This window comes from Callorhinus ursinus, unplaced genomic scaffold (assembly GCF_003265705.2).
Source record: "Callorhinus ursinus isolate GAN/ISIS: 27379988/994484 unplaced genomic scaffold, GSC_fseal_2.0 scaffold4, whole genome shotgun sequence".
Taxonomy (NCBI): domain Eukaryota; kingdom Metazoa; phylum Chordata; class Mammalia; order Carnivora; family Otariidae; genus Callorhinus; species Callorhinus ursinus.
In genome coordinates this window covers 1053399-1070446 of record NW_027397066.1, presented here as the reverse complement: position 1 = coordinate 1070446, position 17048 = coordinate 1053399, and the positions used below count along the sequence as shown (strand labels likewise).

General features: G+C 54.0%; 1 protein-coding gene across 3 annotated transcripts in view; it reads left to right on the top strand.

Moving 5' to 3' along the window:
- Positions 1-1670: 1670 nt before the first annotated feature.
- LETM1 (leucine zipper and EF-hand containing transmembrane protein 1) overlaps positions 1671-17048 on the top strand; it is a 37965-nt gene continuing 22587 nt past the window's right edge. For 2 of the 3 annotated variants that reach the window (XM_073891311.1, XM_073891310.1), the window contains exons 1-2: positions 1671-2003; positions 13418-13868. In XM_073891311.1, the coding sequence (XP_073747412.1) occupies positions 1696-2003; positions 13418-13868 (759 nt within the window). In that variant the 5' untranslated portion in view covers positions 1671-1695. Of the gene's footprint in view, positions 2004-5765; positions 5827-13417; positions 13869-17048 lie in introns of all 3 variants that reach the window. The other variant, XM_025887077.2, reaches the window with a different exon arrangement.

Here is a 17048-nt window from a genome sequence, read left to right as displayed (position 1 = left end):
ATAAAACCTTAAAAAACAAAAGAAAAAAGAAAAACCAATAAAGGTATTGTTAAAAATGACTTTCTCCAAAATTCCACCCTGGCAGTGAAGCTGCAGAAAGCAACACAGACGGGTGTTCAGAAGCGCCCCCTCTACAGAGACCCTATTTTTCCTTCTCTCATGCAACCTAGCTGAGCCACAGGTGAATGGTGCCAAGGGCAAGTGAGCATTGTTGTCTTATTTCCTCACACCTGGCCTCCTGGGCAATACAGAGGCAGATGGGGCCTTCCCCCCATCCATTGTCCTTCAAAGTCCTGCAGACACTAACAGCATTGTTAGGGACCAGCTTTGATTCCCACCCACTCTGTGGAGCCTCCCTCCCTGCCCCTTGACGGCTTTGGAACAGAGCCTTTGGGAGCTGAGGGCCCATGTCAGCTACTAGTACTGACACAAGCGTTCTCCTACACGTTGGGCGTTGGAAGGCCGGTCGTGTCTGATCCTGAGCGCCTATTTGCCCTGACTCAGACCTGACCCTGGGATGGGGGACAAGAACTGTCCTTCCTTATCCCACCGTTGCCTCCTGGGGATGTATAGGAAAGGAGCCTGGCTTTATGGTTTTTTTGACCTTAGAGGCCTCAATTTCAGGCATCGACCTGCTTCGATTAACTCTGTGTATGACGTCTGTAGCGCTCACTGCCCAGTGCCAATACAAGCACTTCTGTATCTCCCAAGTGCCCTGCGCTACCTAGCTCCATTTTCTCCCACCTCAGATGGGGACTCCAGGCCCAACCCAGTCCAGCATCTGGCAGTCCTGGAAAGGAAAACCACTGCAGGCAGGCTCTCTTCCTGATGGCGAGGGCTGGGCCTCCTAGGGAGACATGCCATTCAACCAAATTCATTCTCTCAAGAGCGGGGAGCCTGCTAAGATTAGGAGGTCCACACTCTGCAGCCCAGAGAACGGATCTGCGCTGAGTATGCACTGCCGGCCCTTCCCCAAGCGGTAACCTGGGATTAAAGTTACATCAGTGAACATGAGGCCAGAAGGAGGCAAAAGGCCTTCCCAGCAAAGCATGGGACGGGGAAAGCAGGGTGGCTAGTCCCGAGAAGGAGCCTGGTGCCCCTGGGCTGGGAGTGCAGGCAGGTGAGAGTGGCCTGCCTGGGGAGACCATGTCCACTGGGCCCCAGGGGCCGCCCACCCCATTTCCCCCGGGCTGCTTTCCCTGCGTCACCTCATCCGTCCCCGCACGACCGTCGCGAACATGACCCCGTCTTAGGAAAGGAGGGGCGTGGGCTCAAAGGTCCGGGCTGGGTGGAAGGCCTTCTGGGAGCAGGCGTGGGAGCGCTCAGCTGGGCGGGTCAGGCCGCGAGATGGGGGCGCCGCCCTGGGCCTGGACCCGGGGAGGGCCCTTCGAGACTGCGTGCGCTGGCCCGGAACGGGACCGACAGCTAGCAGGAGCTCGGCCACGCAAGCCGGCCCGTCGGCGTCCCTCCGCGAGGCCGTCCCCCGAGGGCCCCAAGAGGCCGGTGCCTCTCCGCCTCGCCCCGCCGCCGCTGCGGGCACGAAAGAGCCCAGCACGCGTGCGCGGCCGGCGCGACAGGCCCCAGAATGCCGCGCGGCCTCGGGGGCCGGCCGTCGCGGGGCACGCCGGGACCCGTAGTCCGCGGCGGCGCGAGCCCGCCCCGCACTTGGCGGGCGGCGGGCGCCCGAGGGGCCCAATGGGAGCGGAGGCCCGGCCGCCCCGCCCCGCGCCGCCGGACGCTGTGCAGGGACATGGCTGCCACCGGTGCCGGGTCCTTGAGCTGAGCGTCCGCCGCCGGGAGCCAACCGCCGCCTTCAGCCGTCCGCGCGGGCGGGCCGAGGCGCCGGCGGGCCGGCGAGCAGCCGCGGCCCCCCTGCGGGAGGAGGCAGCAGCAGGAGGCCGGAGCGGCCGCCGCGACCGGGCACATGGCGTCTATCTTACTGAGGAGCTGCCGCGGCCGGGGGCCCAGCCGCCTCCCGCCGCCCCGCGCCGCCGCCCCGAGGGGTAAGCAGCCGGCGCCCCGCCGACGGCGCGGGGCTGGGGGCCGAGGCCGGCGGGGGCCGGGCCGGCGGGGGCCGGGTGGGGGCTGGGACGGGGGCTGGGGCAGGCGGCGGCGGGTCCCCGGGGCCTGGGGCCGGGACCGGGGCCGAGGCCTGGCGCCCGGACCGGGGGCGTTGGGAGGGCGGGAGCGGGGGGCCGGAAGTCCGGACGGGCGGCCGAGGGCCTCGGGCCCCGGGCCCCAGCTGCCGGGCGGCACCGCCGCGCCCGGCGGCCCTCGGGTGGGTGCGCGGGTGGGTCGGGGTGCTCGGACGCGGCCCCGGACTGGGGTCACGCCGTGCTGGGACCGTGGGCCGCCTCGCCCCTCAGCCCCGCCCTGGCCAGCCCGGTGTCGGGGTGTGGGTGCCGCGCGCGGGGCGGCGGCCTGTGACTCACTCGCGCTGTGACCTTAGCCGCCCCGGCTGCTGGTCGCGGCGTCCTGAGCGGGGTTGGGAAAGTTTTTTGAAGGGAGCGCGCTGACGGTCAGCCCTAGGGTTGTTGGGGAGCTCCTGTCGTGGTGAAGCTTGGCGGAACGTGGTGTTGGCTCGCGAGGACAGTCGTGCCCTTGGGCCACGTTCAGGACTCTTGGGGAGAAATGGCCAGGGTCTGGCAGACACGAACGAGCTGGGTCTGCGGACTTGCAGGCGTCCGTGGGGCCCATGTCCTCCTAGTACTCTTGGGGGTCTGTAGAGGGGCCCCAGGCCTTGCTGGGCATGGCCCCAGGCAGGTCCCTTGCTATCCGCAGCCTCGGTGACCATACTGTCTTCGCAGAGATGACACCTAACTCGGGGCTCATAGGGGTCCACGTGTCAGTAGCCCAGACCCCTTTTCTGATTCTTTTTACATATTAACCTTTCTGAGTTTGTTCCTTATCTGTTAAGATTAGGACTTCTCTTATGAATATTAGAGACTCAAGTGAAATATATTTCAGAGAGCTTTACAATTCACAAAAACACCCCCAAGAAACAGAATGCTTGTAATTTTTAACAGTAATGGCTGGTTGGCTGCTTAGCACTTTGGAGCCATGGGAAGGGCACTGAGCAGCAGGAAGTGACTGTGTGAATAGTCTGGGTGTCCAGGTCCCTCTGCTGTTAGAGTTCTCCTTATATCTCTTCTAAGCATAGTAATAAAAATACTTGGCCACTTCAGGTTGCTGTAGTAGTCCACGATTTGCTGTTGTGGTTGTATCATATTCTGGGAGCACAAGTGTTTCTTGTAGTTAGCACTGTTCTTTAGCATACAGGAAGGGGCTGGGAGTGGCTCAGACACGGGGTTTGCTGTAGGCCTGGAGACCCAGAGGCCTGGACTCCGAGTCCAGGCTCGGACCCTCCAGAACACTCTGATCTGGGCGCAGTGGCCCTTTTCTGCAGCACATTTCCCCAGTATTAACCTTTTCTGTCAGTGTGGCTCATTGTCACAGTTAGTAAACCAACGTTGGTACATTGGTATTATCTGAGCTGCATACTGTATTCAGATTTCTTTTATTCTGTCCCACATTTTATTCTGATTTTTTTTTTTACTTTGTTATTTACATACTCTGTATTCGCATTTGTTCTTTCATTCGTACCTTTCCTGTATTGCGCACATTTTAATTCTGATGTCCTGCTGTATCCCAGGACCTTATCCGGGACACCGCGTTACATGTAGTTGTTATTTCTCTTTAATCTCGGCTGTGACCCGTTTCTCAGGCTTTCCTTGACAGTTTTGAGGACTGTTCAGCTCTATTGTAGAATCCCAGCCTTCAGGGAGGGGAGGGGGTCTGGGGATTGAAATCAGTTGCCAGTGGCCTAGGGTATAATCAGTCACGTCTAGGTAATGAAGATAAGAAAAGAACTCTTGAATAGGGAGGCTTGGGGAGCTTTGGAATTTGGTGGCATCTGTAGACGCCAACCCCACAGGGACAGAGGCTCCTGCACTCAGGAGTCTTCCACACCTTGCACCATGTACCTCACCATCTGGCTGTTCCTCATGTGCTTTATAATAAACTGTAATAGGAAATAGAGAATTTTCCTGAGTTCTGTGTTGTTCCAGAGAATTAATAAAGCTGAAAGTGGTGGTGGGAGCCCTCACATTTGTAGCTGGCAGAAGTGTGGGTGACCTGAGGACCCTACTTGCAGCGGGTGTCCGAAGCGGAGCAGTCTTGTGGGACCGAGCCCTTAATAACCTGTGGGTATGCACTAAGTCCGGGTAGGGTCAGACAGAACCTAATGGTAGGCTGCCCAGCTGGGGCCAGAGAGTTGTAGAATTGGTTGTTGGGGGGGAAAAAAATTAAAGGGACTTCTAGAAGGAGGGAATGGCCCATCTGTGGCCCATATCCTGGAGCCCTCTCCCCACCCCATCCCCCTGGAGTGGGCTCCTTAGAGGGCTGGGGCAGCCTTCAGAGTGGGGAGATTGTGGGAAGGGGCCAGGTAGGGTAGGGGGTGTGCAGGTCACACAACGTAGTGTTCACACAACGTAGTGATAGGAGGGCAGGCCAGGGAGCTGTGGGAGCTGCCACAGCTTGTCTCCTTGCTGGGGGGGAGGTGCCGGACCAGGAGCCATTGCTGAGCTATGTTCTTGGGGTGCGGGGCTGGCCCAGGTCTGGGACACTTCTGTTTGGTCCTCAACTGGGGTGAGAAGGGCTTGGTGTGACTAAAAATGTAATGTTTGAAATGTAAAAGATGATGAATCATGGTAACCACTTGGGAGCCCAGACCCCTGCTTTAAACAAGGCTGTCACCTGTCCTAATTTTGATGGGAATAGCCTTCTACACAGGAGAAGTTGCCTGTGATGACCCTGGGCTCCACTTGAGATACATGAGGTGACAAGTGGAAGTCTTCGTCTCCAGAGGGTCCACCGGGAGCAGCTCGGGTCTCCCCTGCCTGGCCTGCTTGGAGCTGGCACCTGTCCCCTGCTGTGCCCGTCTTCTCCCCTCCCTTCTCCCACTGGCTGTCGGAGTGAGCCCTCAGCACGCTGCACCTGCTCTGTGCTCTCCTGCGGCTGGAGGGTCTTAGGATGCCAGCCTGCCTTTCCAGCCTTGCTGCCTGGCATCCTGTCAGCACGGTGCCTCTGGCCCCGCTGCCCCTAGTATCTGTCTCGTTCCCTCCACAGGTGGTTTCCACAGCACAGGGTTTGATCACAGGTAAGCCTGAGCATTGGTCATGAGAACGAACTCTGAATTTATGCTACGGAAACCACATTAAGTTAGAAAAAGTGTCAAAAAATGCATCAAAATCCTAAAAGTGTGCTCTACACTCATCGATAGTGTTTATCCAAGAAAGAGCTTGCTCTTGGCATTTGTTTTACCAATAATTCTCATAGCCCTTGCTCCCTCCTGTGGGCAGAGAAGGTGTTGGGTTGTTTGGATGGGGCCCTTGCTTGCTCTGTGGGGCTGTCTGTGCGTTTGGGGTCCCGTGCAACCTGGCATCAGCTGGAGCGAGTAGGGAGTGGTCCTGCCTGGGGAGATCGCCAGGCCTGGGCTCTGTGGACCCTTGGCTGGTGCAGCCTGGTGTCCCTGGTTGTGGTGTTTGAAGCCACGGGCTGCCTCAGATTCCCCCTCTTTCCTAGGGCTACCCCAAGACCCCGTGTTCCTAACTGGACAGACCCTTCACTTGCAACACTCTGAAACCTTCGAACACTCAGAACAGGCTTCTAGAAACTTACCCTGCCAAGGACACTCTAAAGGTGGTATTGGTCTACAGCCCCTGGTTTGAGACTTACATCTTGTTTTCTCCCCGTCTTTGTCGTAGGTAGTCTGGGAGGTCATGCCTGTCTCCGCTGCGCCGGCACCGCGGGGCTGATGAGCCACCTGTAAGTCAGCGTCACTGTGTGTCCCATGGAAGTGGGAGCTTGAAAATGCTTGATTGATGTGTGACTCCTGATTTTGGGGATATGGTATATTCTACCTTCCTGTTCTTTGTATTTGTTTCTTTTTAGCTTTTATTTTTGCATTTTGAAATATATAACCTCATACGTTAGTGGATCCTTGGAAAATAAACATTCATAATTCCAGTACTTGTTGTAAATATTATTACATTTCCATGTATTTTATTCTGGTCTTTTTTTCATATGTCTGTTTTTCAACACAGTGCTGTGTGCTTCCCGTGCACTGTATGCTTTTCCACGCTCCTGCGGCTCTTGTCGTCGATGGCTTTTCATGTACTTGTGCAAAGAGACATAGGATGCGCCGCCAGGCAGCATTGTAGGTGTTGGACTCTGTCAGTGAACACATTAGACCCTCCTTTGAACCCCATTTGGTCCTTCACGGAGCATCGTGTTGAGTGACTGCTGGCCACAGGGCTCTCCCCCACCTGCTTCTGGGGACATGCCTGGAATGTGGTAGAATTAGCCCTTCCTCATGGTGGTGCTTTTGCAAGGCTGGAGGGCTTCCTGGAGGCAGTGGCATCCATACTTCCCTGTCCACTGTCGCACATGGACTCGAACTTCCCTCGGTTCCTGTGCTCTCCCACCCACCGTTCCCTCTGCCCAGCATCCCCGAGCATAGTTTCCTTGTGATCTGCTCCCCGACCTCTCTCCTGACTCCCAGGCCCTTGTCCTCTTGCCCCAGAGTAGAGCCCATCTCTCTCCTTGAACATCTCTGATTCTTCCAGTTGGAGAGCGCAGACCTCTTCCCAAGTGCCCCTCACAACCACGGAGCCACGGGGTCTTCTGAGTTTTCTTACTCATTTGAGATGGTTCATTTGTCACCTCATCTTGGCTATAACACTTTTCTGGAGAATGCTTCCTGGAACAGATTTAATTCCCTAAAATAAAAACTATGTAAGTCATACACGAAAACTTGGTTGATGGTAAAGCAAAATTGTGCTTAAACACAGCGGGCTTGCGAGGCTTTTCTTGCATGTGTGAGTATCTCTGTGGAGTGGGGTTGGCACACATGCAGGGTATGGTGGGGACACAACAGAGTCTGTTTCAAACCCCCTCCAAGCAGCAGTCCCTGCTGGCCCCTGCCTGTTGCAAGAGTACTCCCACCTGGCTCTTGGGTTTAATTTTTTTTTTTTTTTAAGATTTTATTTATTTGAGGGGCGCCTGGGTGGCTCAGATGGTTAAGCGTCTGCCTTCGGCTCAGGTCATGATCCCAGGGTGCTGGAATAGAGCCCCGCGTCTGGCTCCCTGCTCAGTGGGGAGCCTGCTTCTCCCCCTCCCACTGCTTCTCCCGCTGCTCATGTTCTCTCTCTCTCTCTCTGTATCTCTGTCTCAAATGAATAAATAAGTTTAAAAAAATCTTTAAAAAAAAAGATTTTATTTATTAGAGAGCACAAGCAGGGGGAGCAGCAGGGAGAGGGAGCAGCAGACTTCCTGCTGAGCAAGAAGCCCGATGTGGGGCTCCATCCCAGGACCCCGGGATCATGACCTGAGCCGAAGGCAGACATTTAACTGACTGAGCCACCGAGGGGCCCCAATCATGGGTTTTATTTTATTTTATTTTATTTATTTATTTTAGAGCGGGTATGGGGAGAGAGAGAGAGAGAACCCCAAGCAGACTCAACACTAAGTGTGGAGCCCAACATGGGGCTCCATCCCACATCCCCAAGATCACAGCCTGAGCTGAAATCAAGAGTCAGCCACTCAACTAACAGAGCCACCCAGGTGCCCCTGGGTTTGATTTTTTTTTTTTTTTAAGATTTTATTCATTTATTTGATAGAGCACAAGTAGGCAGAGCGGCAGGCAGAGGGAGAGGGAGAAGCAGGCTCTCGCTGAGCAGGGAGCCCAACACGGGGCTCAATCCCAGGACCTGGGGATCATGACCTGAGCCGAAGGCAGCCGCTTAACCAACTGAGCCACCGAGGTGCCCCCCCCGGGTTTGATTTTAATTAGATTTCTCTTTTGACCAGTGTAAGATGTTGTCATGAACTCTTTAGGATGTGGAGCCATTGATGAATGTGCATAGAACATCTTTACTCTTGCCAAAGTGTGCGTTTCTAGATAATTCTAAAGCAAACTCTGTAATCCGCGGGTAGCCTTTCAGGGCCATGGGGCCCAATGTGAGGCTGGAAACTGGCTGGTGATCCCGGGGTGCAACTCATACTTGCCATAAAGGATGTAGCCTCATAAGGCCAGCTCTCGGGTTTTTTTCAAGACAAGCTGGAAGTCTGGGTTTCTGTGTGAAGTCTCTGGTTTCTAGGTACTGACCTCTAAGGCAGGTTAGAGGACTGCCGTGTTGGACTGGTTCACCTGCATGAACCACCGCGGGGGTGGGGGAGGGGAGGGCGTGCTGCCAGCGAGCCACCCCAGCAGCCTGTGGGGCCTCCCGTGCCTTTTTCTCTTACGTGGGGTGCTTGTTGTGCCTGGGTGCCCTGCGCCTGACATTTACCCTGGTGAGTCCTCCTGCTGGCTTTTATCTGCAGGGGACCAGGCCTGGAACACCTCCTTTCTGGACAGTCCTTCTGGGTTTACTTTTGAATTATTTCAGTTTTAAAGTGGGTCTTTTTGAGATTGTAACTGGAGTGTCCTCAAAACAAAAAATCGGGGTGCCTGGGTGGCTCAGTCGTTAAGCATCTGCCTTCGGCTCAGGTCCTGGTCCCAGGGTCCTGGGATCGAGCCCCGCATCGGGCTCCCTGCTCAGCGGGAAGCCTGCTTCTCCCTCTCCCTCCGCCACTGCTTATGTTCCCTCTCTCGCTGTCTCTCTCTCTCTCTCTTTGTCAAATAAATAAAATCTTAAAAAAAAAAAACCATAAAATCATTTGGGAATATTAACTTAAAGGGCGCCCACAGTTTCCCAGAGGGTAAGCTATTTTCTTTAGTAAGACCTTCTCTCTGTTTCAGGAAGAGGTCTGTCATTTTCTTTATCTGGGCCACACCCACTACCTTTAATAGGCACCCAGATGGTGCCCAGATGTGTTGGGTCTGGTGTCAGTGGACCTCCTTTTTCATTCTTTTTCTAAATGATTTTTGCTGGCATGTAAGTCACCAGTCTTCTTGTGTCCAGCCACTTCTCACAGCTCGTTTCTCATACTCTCGCTCACACAGTACCATCTGTCCTCGGTGGCGGGGCCTGCAGGGGCATGGCGCCCTGTGAGGCTCCTGGTGCCCGTGCTCCTGCCACTTGCCCGCTCCGTCCGCTGCCGGGCCTGGCGTCAGAGCAGCTGCGTCATCACTCCAGCTGATCAGGAGCGTCCAGTGTTTGGTCTGTGTAATGTTAGCTTTTGTTTTCAGTACTCTCTGCCCTTTTTATTCTTACTGTACTAAAATGTTTTTATTAGGGATGGACGTTGAATTTTTCAAGCACCTTTAAGAGTCAAATGTACCTGCATTTAAGATTCATATTAAAACAAAAACTGCTTTATTAATACAAATTTTTTTTAAGCTAATAATTTTTAGAAAGTTAAGCACTTTCTTTGGAAAGTTAAGCAATGCGGGGCACCCGCTCGCTCAGTTGGTGGAGCAGGTGACTCTTGTTGTCAGGGTTGTGAGTTCAAGCCCCAAGTTGTCTGCAGAGCTTACTTAAAAATAAAAGATTATAGGGGAAAAAAATGTTGAGCAGTGGGAACTATAAAGCTGTTTAGCTGAACACCTACATTTCAAATGAGAGATTACAGGTGAGAGTTGAAGTCTTTATCAGCTCAGCATCCCGGACATGTTGCTTTTCCTTTTGATGGCTCAGTATAAGAAATACTGAGCCACATGGATAAGGACAGGTGACCCTTGAACAATGCAGGGAGGGGTCTGCCGCTGACCCCTGGGCAGTGGAAGATGCACACACGACTTGAATTCCCCAAGCTGAACTGCTAGCCAGCTGTTGGCCAGAAGCCTTGCTGAACATAAACAGTCGGTTCGCACACATCTCGTGTATCATATGCTGCGTTCTTACAATAAAGCAAGCTAGACAGAAGAAAATCGTAAGGAAAATGTACTTACAGGACTGTCCTGCATTTTTTTTTAAGATTTTATTTATTTGAGAGAGAGAATGAGAGAGAGCACGAGAGGGAAGAGGGTCAGAGGGAGAAGCGGACTCCCTGCTCAGCGGGGAGCCCGACGCGGGACTCGATCCCGGGACTCCAGGACCACGACCTGAGCCGAAGGCAGTCGCTCGACCAGCTGAGCCGCCCAGGCGCCCCATGGACTGTCCTGCATTTATCAGAAAACCTCCGCACATAAGTGGGTCCAGCCCCAGAAGTCCGCGTTGTCCTGAGGCCAGTGTGATTCTCTCTGTTGGTTCTTTTACTATCTCAGTCTCCGGCTAAAATGGCCCAGACCCCAGAGCGTGAGCAGGTGGGAGTTTCTGATCCAAGACAGTGTCAGGGCTTTGTCTCGCTGTTCTTGACTCCTTTATCATAAAAATAAAAGACAGCAAGGGAGCACCTAAAACTGGGAATAAGCAGACTCACCCGTTAGTCCCGGAGCCTGGTGCAGTGCGAGTGCTCATGAGACAGGCTGCCGAGATGCCAAATGGTGGTGCTAGCTGTTTCCCCGGCCCCTGGAGTGCGCCTGGCACAGGGTGCGCGGTCATGGCGCCTCGAGGGCTCTGACAGAGGTTGAGATATTGCAGGCAGTGATCTCCAGCTCCCCGACAGAGGGGCCCCTTGTCCTGTAGGCAAGTGCTGTTTCACCTCCTGTCTCTGGGCAGAGAGATGGCCTGCACTTGGGGAATCATTCCTCTTGGTCCTGGTACCTGTTGCTCTGTTGTCAATCTTTGCTTCCCTTCTTGCTGCTGGTGTCACTTTGCCCTTGCCGGCATCATGTCCCTGAAGAACGGAAGGTGGCACGTGGAGGTTTGCTATCCTCCCTGGCCCAGCCTCAGGTCATCATCTGGGTGAGCTGTCCCCTCAGGAACGGGACATGTTAGGAGTCAGGTGGGCACAGGAGTTCTGCCGTTGACAAGAGTTAGGTGCCACGGGGAGAGCCGGTGTGGGTCCCTTTGCCTGCCATGCCACCCTGTGGTTGTGCAGCTGATGCCACAAGGCACAGGAAATGCTGACCCCGTGAATGTGTTCTTTTGCCAGGCACGACTTAATTTTTCTTTCTTTAAAAGATTTTATTTACTTATTTGACAGAGAGAGAAAGTACAAACGGGGAGCAGGAGAGGGAGAAGCTGGCTCCCTGCTGAGCAGGGAGCCCGATGTGGGACTCGACCCCAGGACCCTGAGATCATGACCTGAGTTGAAGGCAGATGCTTAACCCACTGAGCCACCTAGGGGCCCCATGACTTAGTTTTTCTCTTTGTTTTTTTAAGATTTTATTTTTAAGTCCTCTCTCCACCCAGCATGGGGCTGAAACTCACAAGCCTGAGATCAAGAGCCACATGTTCTACCTACTGAGCCAGCCAGGGTATCCTTAGTTTTTCTTTTCTTGAAGGTGGCCGCAGGTTGTGTGTGTTGAGGTGGACGTAGGCATCAGCACCCTAAAGTAAAACGGGCAGCTTCGATAGGAGCCCCCAAGCTTTCATGCCAACAGTCTGTCCGCTAGTGACTGCGAATTTCTTGTTGACACGTTGTTTTTGCCCGGAGTGGGTTTCCCCACTTGGAAGGGAACGACGGGGAAAAGCAGAAGAGCCCGGGCCTCCTGACCCTGTGGGTGGGGCAGGTGCGCGCTTCCCCGGAGCAAGGCCGAGCCAGGGGCTCTCGCGAGCCGGGGCAGAGCAGGGCCCAGCTGCCCATGGGAAGACAGCCAGCCGTGCGCAGATTAGTGTTATTTTGACGAATATTTTTAAAATAACAGATTATGCAATTTTATGCTTTTTGAAAATAGCTAAACCTTTCTGGCTAGATTGCTAGTAATGCTAGTCTCTAGTGTGCGTGAAGATGGCCAGATCTTGGAGCGTCACCGGGCCCAGCTGGATACACCAGGTGCTTTTGTGCTTGCTCTGTTTTCACGAGTCTGTCTTTGCCTGTGGGCCGCCGCCTGCAGCTGCTGAAATCATGCCTTCTCAGGGAAGCCACTTGCTTCCTTTTGCTAATTGAGGGTTGGAACTTGGGATAATTAAGTTTGACAGGGATAGGAGGTAAGGTTTATTCCTGTGTGTGGGCATTGTCATCGCCCGCACTGGGAGGTAAGGCGGAGGCCCAGAGGGCCTAGGCTGTGGCCACAGTCTCACAGCCCCACGTGGCTGAGCAGCTCTGCTGTGGGCCGTGCAGCCTGCCCCTTCCAGCTGTGACCCAGCAGGGTGAGCTCAAGGCCACCACCTTCCCGCTCAGGTGTTGACTGTGGGGACCTGGGGTTCATGGCACAGGACTGACCCTGCCCTTGCAGACAGGCGGGAGGCCAGCACGGGGTTGATCAACGGGAAGCCGGTGGTGCCCCGTGCCTGAGGTGGGCACGTCCCTGTTTGTCCTTCGATATTCCCCATCCGTCAAAGGTGCAGCTAAACTAGACACTCACTAGCTTCCTTCTAGCCCTCAGCTGCTTTGATGGGAGAGTAATCGTAGCTGCCACCTTTCTGGTAGGTGTTGCTTGTGCCAGACACTGTTCTGGGTACTTCATATATAGTACTGCACCCACTTACAGAGGACACTCCTGAAGCACAGAGGGGTTAATTAAGTTTCCCAAGGTCTCACAGCAATAAGTAGTGGATTGGAATTTGAACTGGGACAGGCAGCTGTAGAGCTCAGGTCCTCACTGCTGGTGTTGCGCCAGGTGTGGTGAGATGATCCAGCAGATGGGAAGAGGCCGGGGCGTGTTGCTTATAAGCACACGCCTCTGAGGTTAAGTTGGGAGCCTGTGGCCTCCCAGAAGTGGGTTTGTGCACCAGGGAGGGAGGAGGTTTCCGGTGGGACAGGTGAAGCACACAGAAGACGGTGGGGTTCTGAGAGCCATGCAGGTAAGGTGCTGCAGCTCTGGGCTGAGCAGACGGAGCAGCACGGGGAAGAGACGGAGGAGTAGGCTCTGGACGTGATTTGTTGGGATTTGGGCATTTTGCACAAACGTCTTTGCTGGACTGCACACAGGGTTGGGTCACCATTGATTCGAGTGTCCTCACTGACTTCAGGACTTGCTCGAGAGCTGCAGGTCTTTGTAGACAGTCACCTGGTAGGGGAAAGGACCCCGTCCTCCACCCGGCCCCACCCCAAATTCCCCAAGTTTCGGAACCCACATGGGAGATCTGCCCTGAGGTTGGGTCTGTCTAGTCCAGGGGTCAGGCTTCTGCTGTTTGTGTCCAGCCTGTCCCTTAACCCCAGACTCCTTGGTGCCCTGGTGTCGTCCATGAGCCCACGGGGACTGGCTGCCCTTGGTCTCTTGCACAAGCCCCTTGCAAGCAGCTCCTCCTCTTCCTGATGTGTTTTCTGAGCAACGGGAAGCGGTGGGGAGGCTGTTCCATGTGCCAGGAAGGTTGAGTGTGCGTGTAGCTGTGATATGTTTGTGTCACTCTCGTCGGTATGTGGTGCTGGGAGGTCGTAGGCAGTGGCTGGCTCCTCATCTCGCTGTTTTCCTTTTTCCCTTTTCAAGGAACGTGCCATTTCGCTGCTGCACTCCCGTCCACCCTGTGCGCCTTTCCTTCAGAACCGATCCCCGTGGCTATTGGACTCTGAGGCCTGAGCGCGTGTGCTTGGCGGCCGGAGTGCCGTGGGCCCCCACCTCCACCAGTCTGGTTGTCTCAGGGCCACCGTTCCTTCCCTTGCGCTGCTGGCACTCGTCACCCCCGCTGGGCGATGACTCTGTGGTGGAGAAGTCCCTCAAGTCCCTAAAGGACAAGAACAAGAAGCTGGAGGAGGGAGGCCCTGTGTACAGCCCCCCCCCGGAGGTGGCCGTGAAGAAGTCGCTGGGGCAGAGGGTCCTGGACGAGCTGAAGCACTACTACCACGGCTTCCGCCTGCTCTGGATTGACACCAAGATCGCTGCGCGCATGCTTTGGCGAATCCTCCATGGCCACAGCCTGACCCGCAGGGAGCGCAGGCAGGTAATGGGCACGCGAGACTTCCTGGTCCATTCCCCTCCTAGGTGCTTTAAAATACGTTTAGAGCTTTTTTTCTGCTACTTTTGGTTTCAAAACAAAACAAAACAAAACACAGAAAAACCAGCCTTCGACCCTATGAGAGACGCTGACGGCGGCACTGCCTCTCTGCCGGAGCGCCCGGACGTGTGTCCTCAGCTCCAGAACCTGCCCACTCACCTGCCCCCGCTGCCCGAGCTTCTGGCTCAGCATGGGGTGCACCAGCTCTCTCTGCCGTCCGCCAGCTCTTTTTTTTTTTTTTAAGATTTTATTTATTAGGAGAGAGAGCGAGAGAGAGCATGAGTTGGGGGGAGGGGCAGAGGCCAAGGGAGAAGCAGGCTTCCCGCTGAGCAGGAAGCCGAATAACACGGGCGCCATCCCAGGACCCCGGGATCGTGACCTGAGCCAGAAGGCAGACGCTTCACCGACTGAGCCACCCAGGTGCCCCATGCCATCCTTAAGCCAGCTCTTAAAAAAGTCTTCCTGTTTTTCCAGGAGCCCAGACCTTCTAGGTCTCTTATTTTGTCTGAAATAACTGATGGTTACGCCGTTGACCTTTCTTCCCCTCTTGCTCCTTTTTTTTTTTTTTTTTTGGTGAGTCCCCAGGGGCAGGGGGCAGCTTTCCATTCTCAGCACCCTCAGATTCCCCAAGGAGAGGTGCAGTGATGTCTGTTCTCTTGAAGTTGAGCTTCAGAGGATCTTAGGAATTGGCTGTCATGTATGAGAGTTACTTTGGCTTCTGATTTTATACTCGTTCTCAGGAACTTCATGGAGAACATGGGTCATTGTTTTAACTGGCTGGAGTGTCCCCTGAGATGCTGTTTTAAGAGGGAGCAGGTTGAGGATTGGAGGAAGGAGCAGTGGCATTGGGATTTCAGAATCATGCTCTTAGTGCTCACTGGGTGTTGATTACAGTGCACACGTTAATGCTTTATGACCTGGACTCCCTTCTGCTCCTCCCCCCATCCCATTCTGCCTTGAAAGGTGCATGTGTTTGCTACTTCATTGAAGACAGTGAAACTTTAAGAAAAAACAGAGTTGGAGCAGATGAGCCTGTCCCAGGGCGACGTCCCAGTGTGGACACGGGCTTGGCTGAGGCCGTGCATCCATCTGTGTTGCCAGCTTTAAGGAGAGGACTTGTGGAGCAATGCTTTTTTCCCTCGGTTTAGGGCCTTATAGGTACTTCGAATTTGAACGAAACGTTGGCAGTCCTGATAATTATAGAAAAGTGACTGTTAAATTATGTTTACAAAGGTGAAGAAATTGTAAAATAATTTGTGTAAGTGTTGTGTAAGCGGGAGGTACATTTGAAATGTGAATTTAAGGTCATTCAGCTGTTGGATGCTTGCTGATCGTGTTAAGTAGAGAATGACAGAACTCTCTGGGATTCCTGTGGGGTACAAGTATCTGGAGAGTAGTTTTGCCCTCTCACTCTGGGCCCCGTGGACCTGCAGTGTTTGGTGGAGGGAGTGCTTTCTGTGCCCTGTCACAGGAGATCTGGCTTACCCACGGAAATGACTCAGAGTGGCAGCGCCGAGTGTCCACAGTCACAGCGCGCATCTGTTGACGGTGTGTCAGGCGGCTGTGTGGGCAGAGACGGTGCCGTCATGGGCCTCCGTTCTTGCTCGAATTAGCTGCATGCGCTCTAGATGCTTCCAGGTCCTGGTTTTCCAGCCCGGCCAGTGTGCGGCTGACATCTGACGCAGACCTCTGTGGAGGGGTGCAGTTGGGGCCTGTTTGGCTCCCGGGGTCTCTGGGGAGATGGGGGGGGGCTTGATGCTCTGCCTCCCCAGTGTGCTCATGGCCCCTCCTTCCAGAGCTTTCCCTCCAAGTGCTGGCTTCAGGTGGAGCACGTTAAGAGTGCTGATGCTCACTCACCATGTGGTGATCCTCTTAGGATGGTGAAATTGCTGGTCCATTCTTTGACACCAGGCACGTGATCGAGAGTTACCGCGGTTTCTCTCTGAGGCATTATTTCCTGACAGTCTCTGGCTTTGTTAGACTGTTATCCACTCTAGCCTCTGCTCCCTTCAGTGTGGTGACCAGGTGTGGCAGGCGTGACATTTGGTCCCCCAGCCCTTGGCTTCTAACCGCCCCACAAGGAGGAACCAGGACTCCTCAGAGACAGCGCTCACCAACGGTGCTACGAGATGGGCTTGTATACCACATTGGGTGGGCCTGTGTCGGAAAGTAAGGAAAGACTCGAAAATAAACAAGGGGGGTCCTTCTGGGGGTTGCCAATGTGGAATAAAACAATTTTTTTTCATTTCTTTTAGCAATATTGTATGGTGTCATATTTTTTGATGCTATTACAAATGGTATCTTTTATTGTGGTAAAATACACAATCTAAAATTACCATTTTAACCATTTTTACGTATGTGCCTCTGTGGCACCGAATACCTTCACATTGCTGTGAACGTCCCCACCCTCCATCTCCACAACTCTTCCATCTTAGCAAACCGAAACTCTGCCCCTCACGAAACGCTAGCTCCCCACACTCTCCCCGGCCCCCAACACCCACCATCTACTTCCTGGCCCTGTGATCTGACTCCTCTGCAGGCGTCATGTCACACAGCATATTCGTCCCTTGGTGGCTGGCTCACTTCACTCAGCACAGTGTCCTCAGTGTTCATCCAGGTGGTGGTAGGTGTCAGAGTCTCCTTCCTGTTTGAGGCTGAATAGCACTCCACCATGTGGATTGTGTGTCCGTTTTGTTTATCCATCGGTCTGTCCTTCCATGGACACTTGGGTTCTTCCATCTTTTGGCTCTTGTAGGTAAGTGGAGTCTTTGAAATTTCAGTTTCCAGTTGTCCATTGCTAGTACAGTTGACCCTTGAACAACACAAGTTTGAACTGTGTGGATCCACTTATGTGCAGACTTTTTAATAAATGTATAAACATATAAAAAACATACACACTACTGCAAATCTGCAAATGTACTTTCTCTTATGATTCTCTTAGTTTTTTGGGGGGGGTCTGGCTTTATTGTAAGAGTACAGCACAGGAAATGCATGTTCGTCGCCTGTTTGTGCCCTCACTAGGCTTCCTGTCAACAGGAGGCTCTTAGCAGTTACCTTTTGGGGGAGTCAACATTTATACGTGGATTTTTGACTGGGTGGGAGGGTCACTGCCCCTAACCTCTGTGG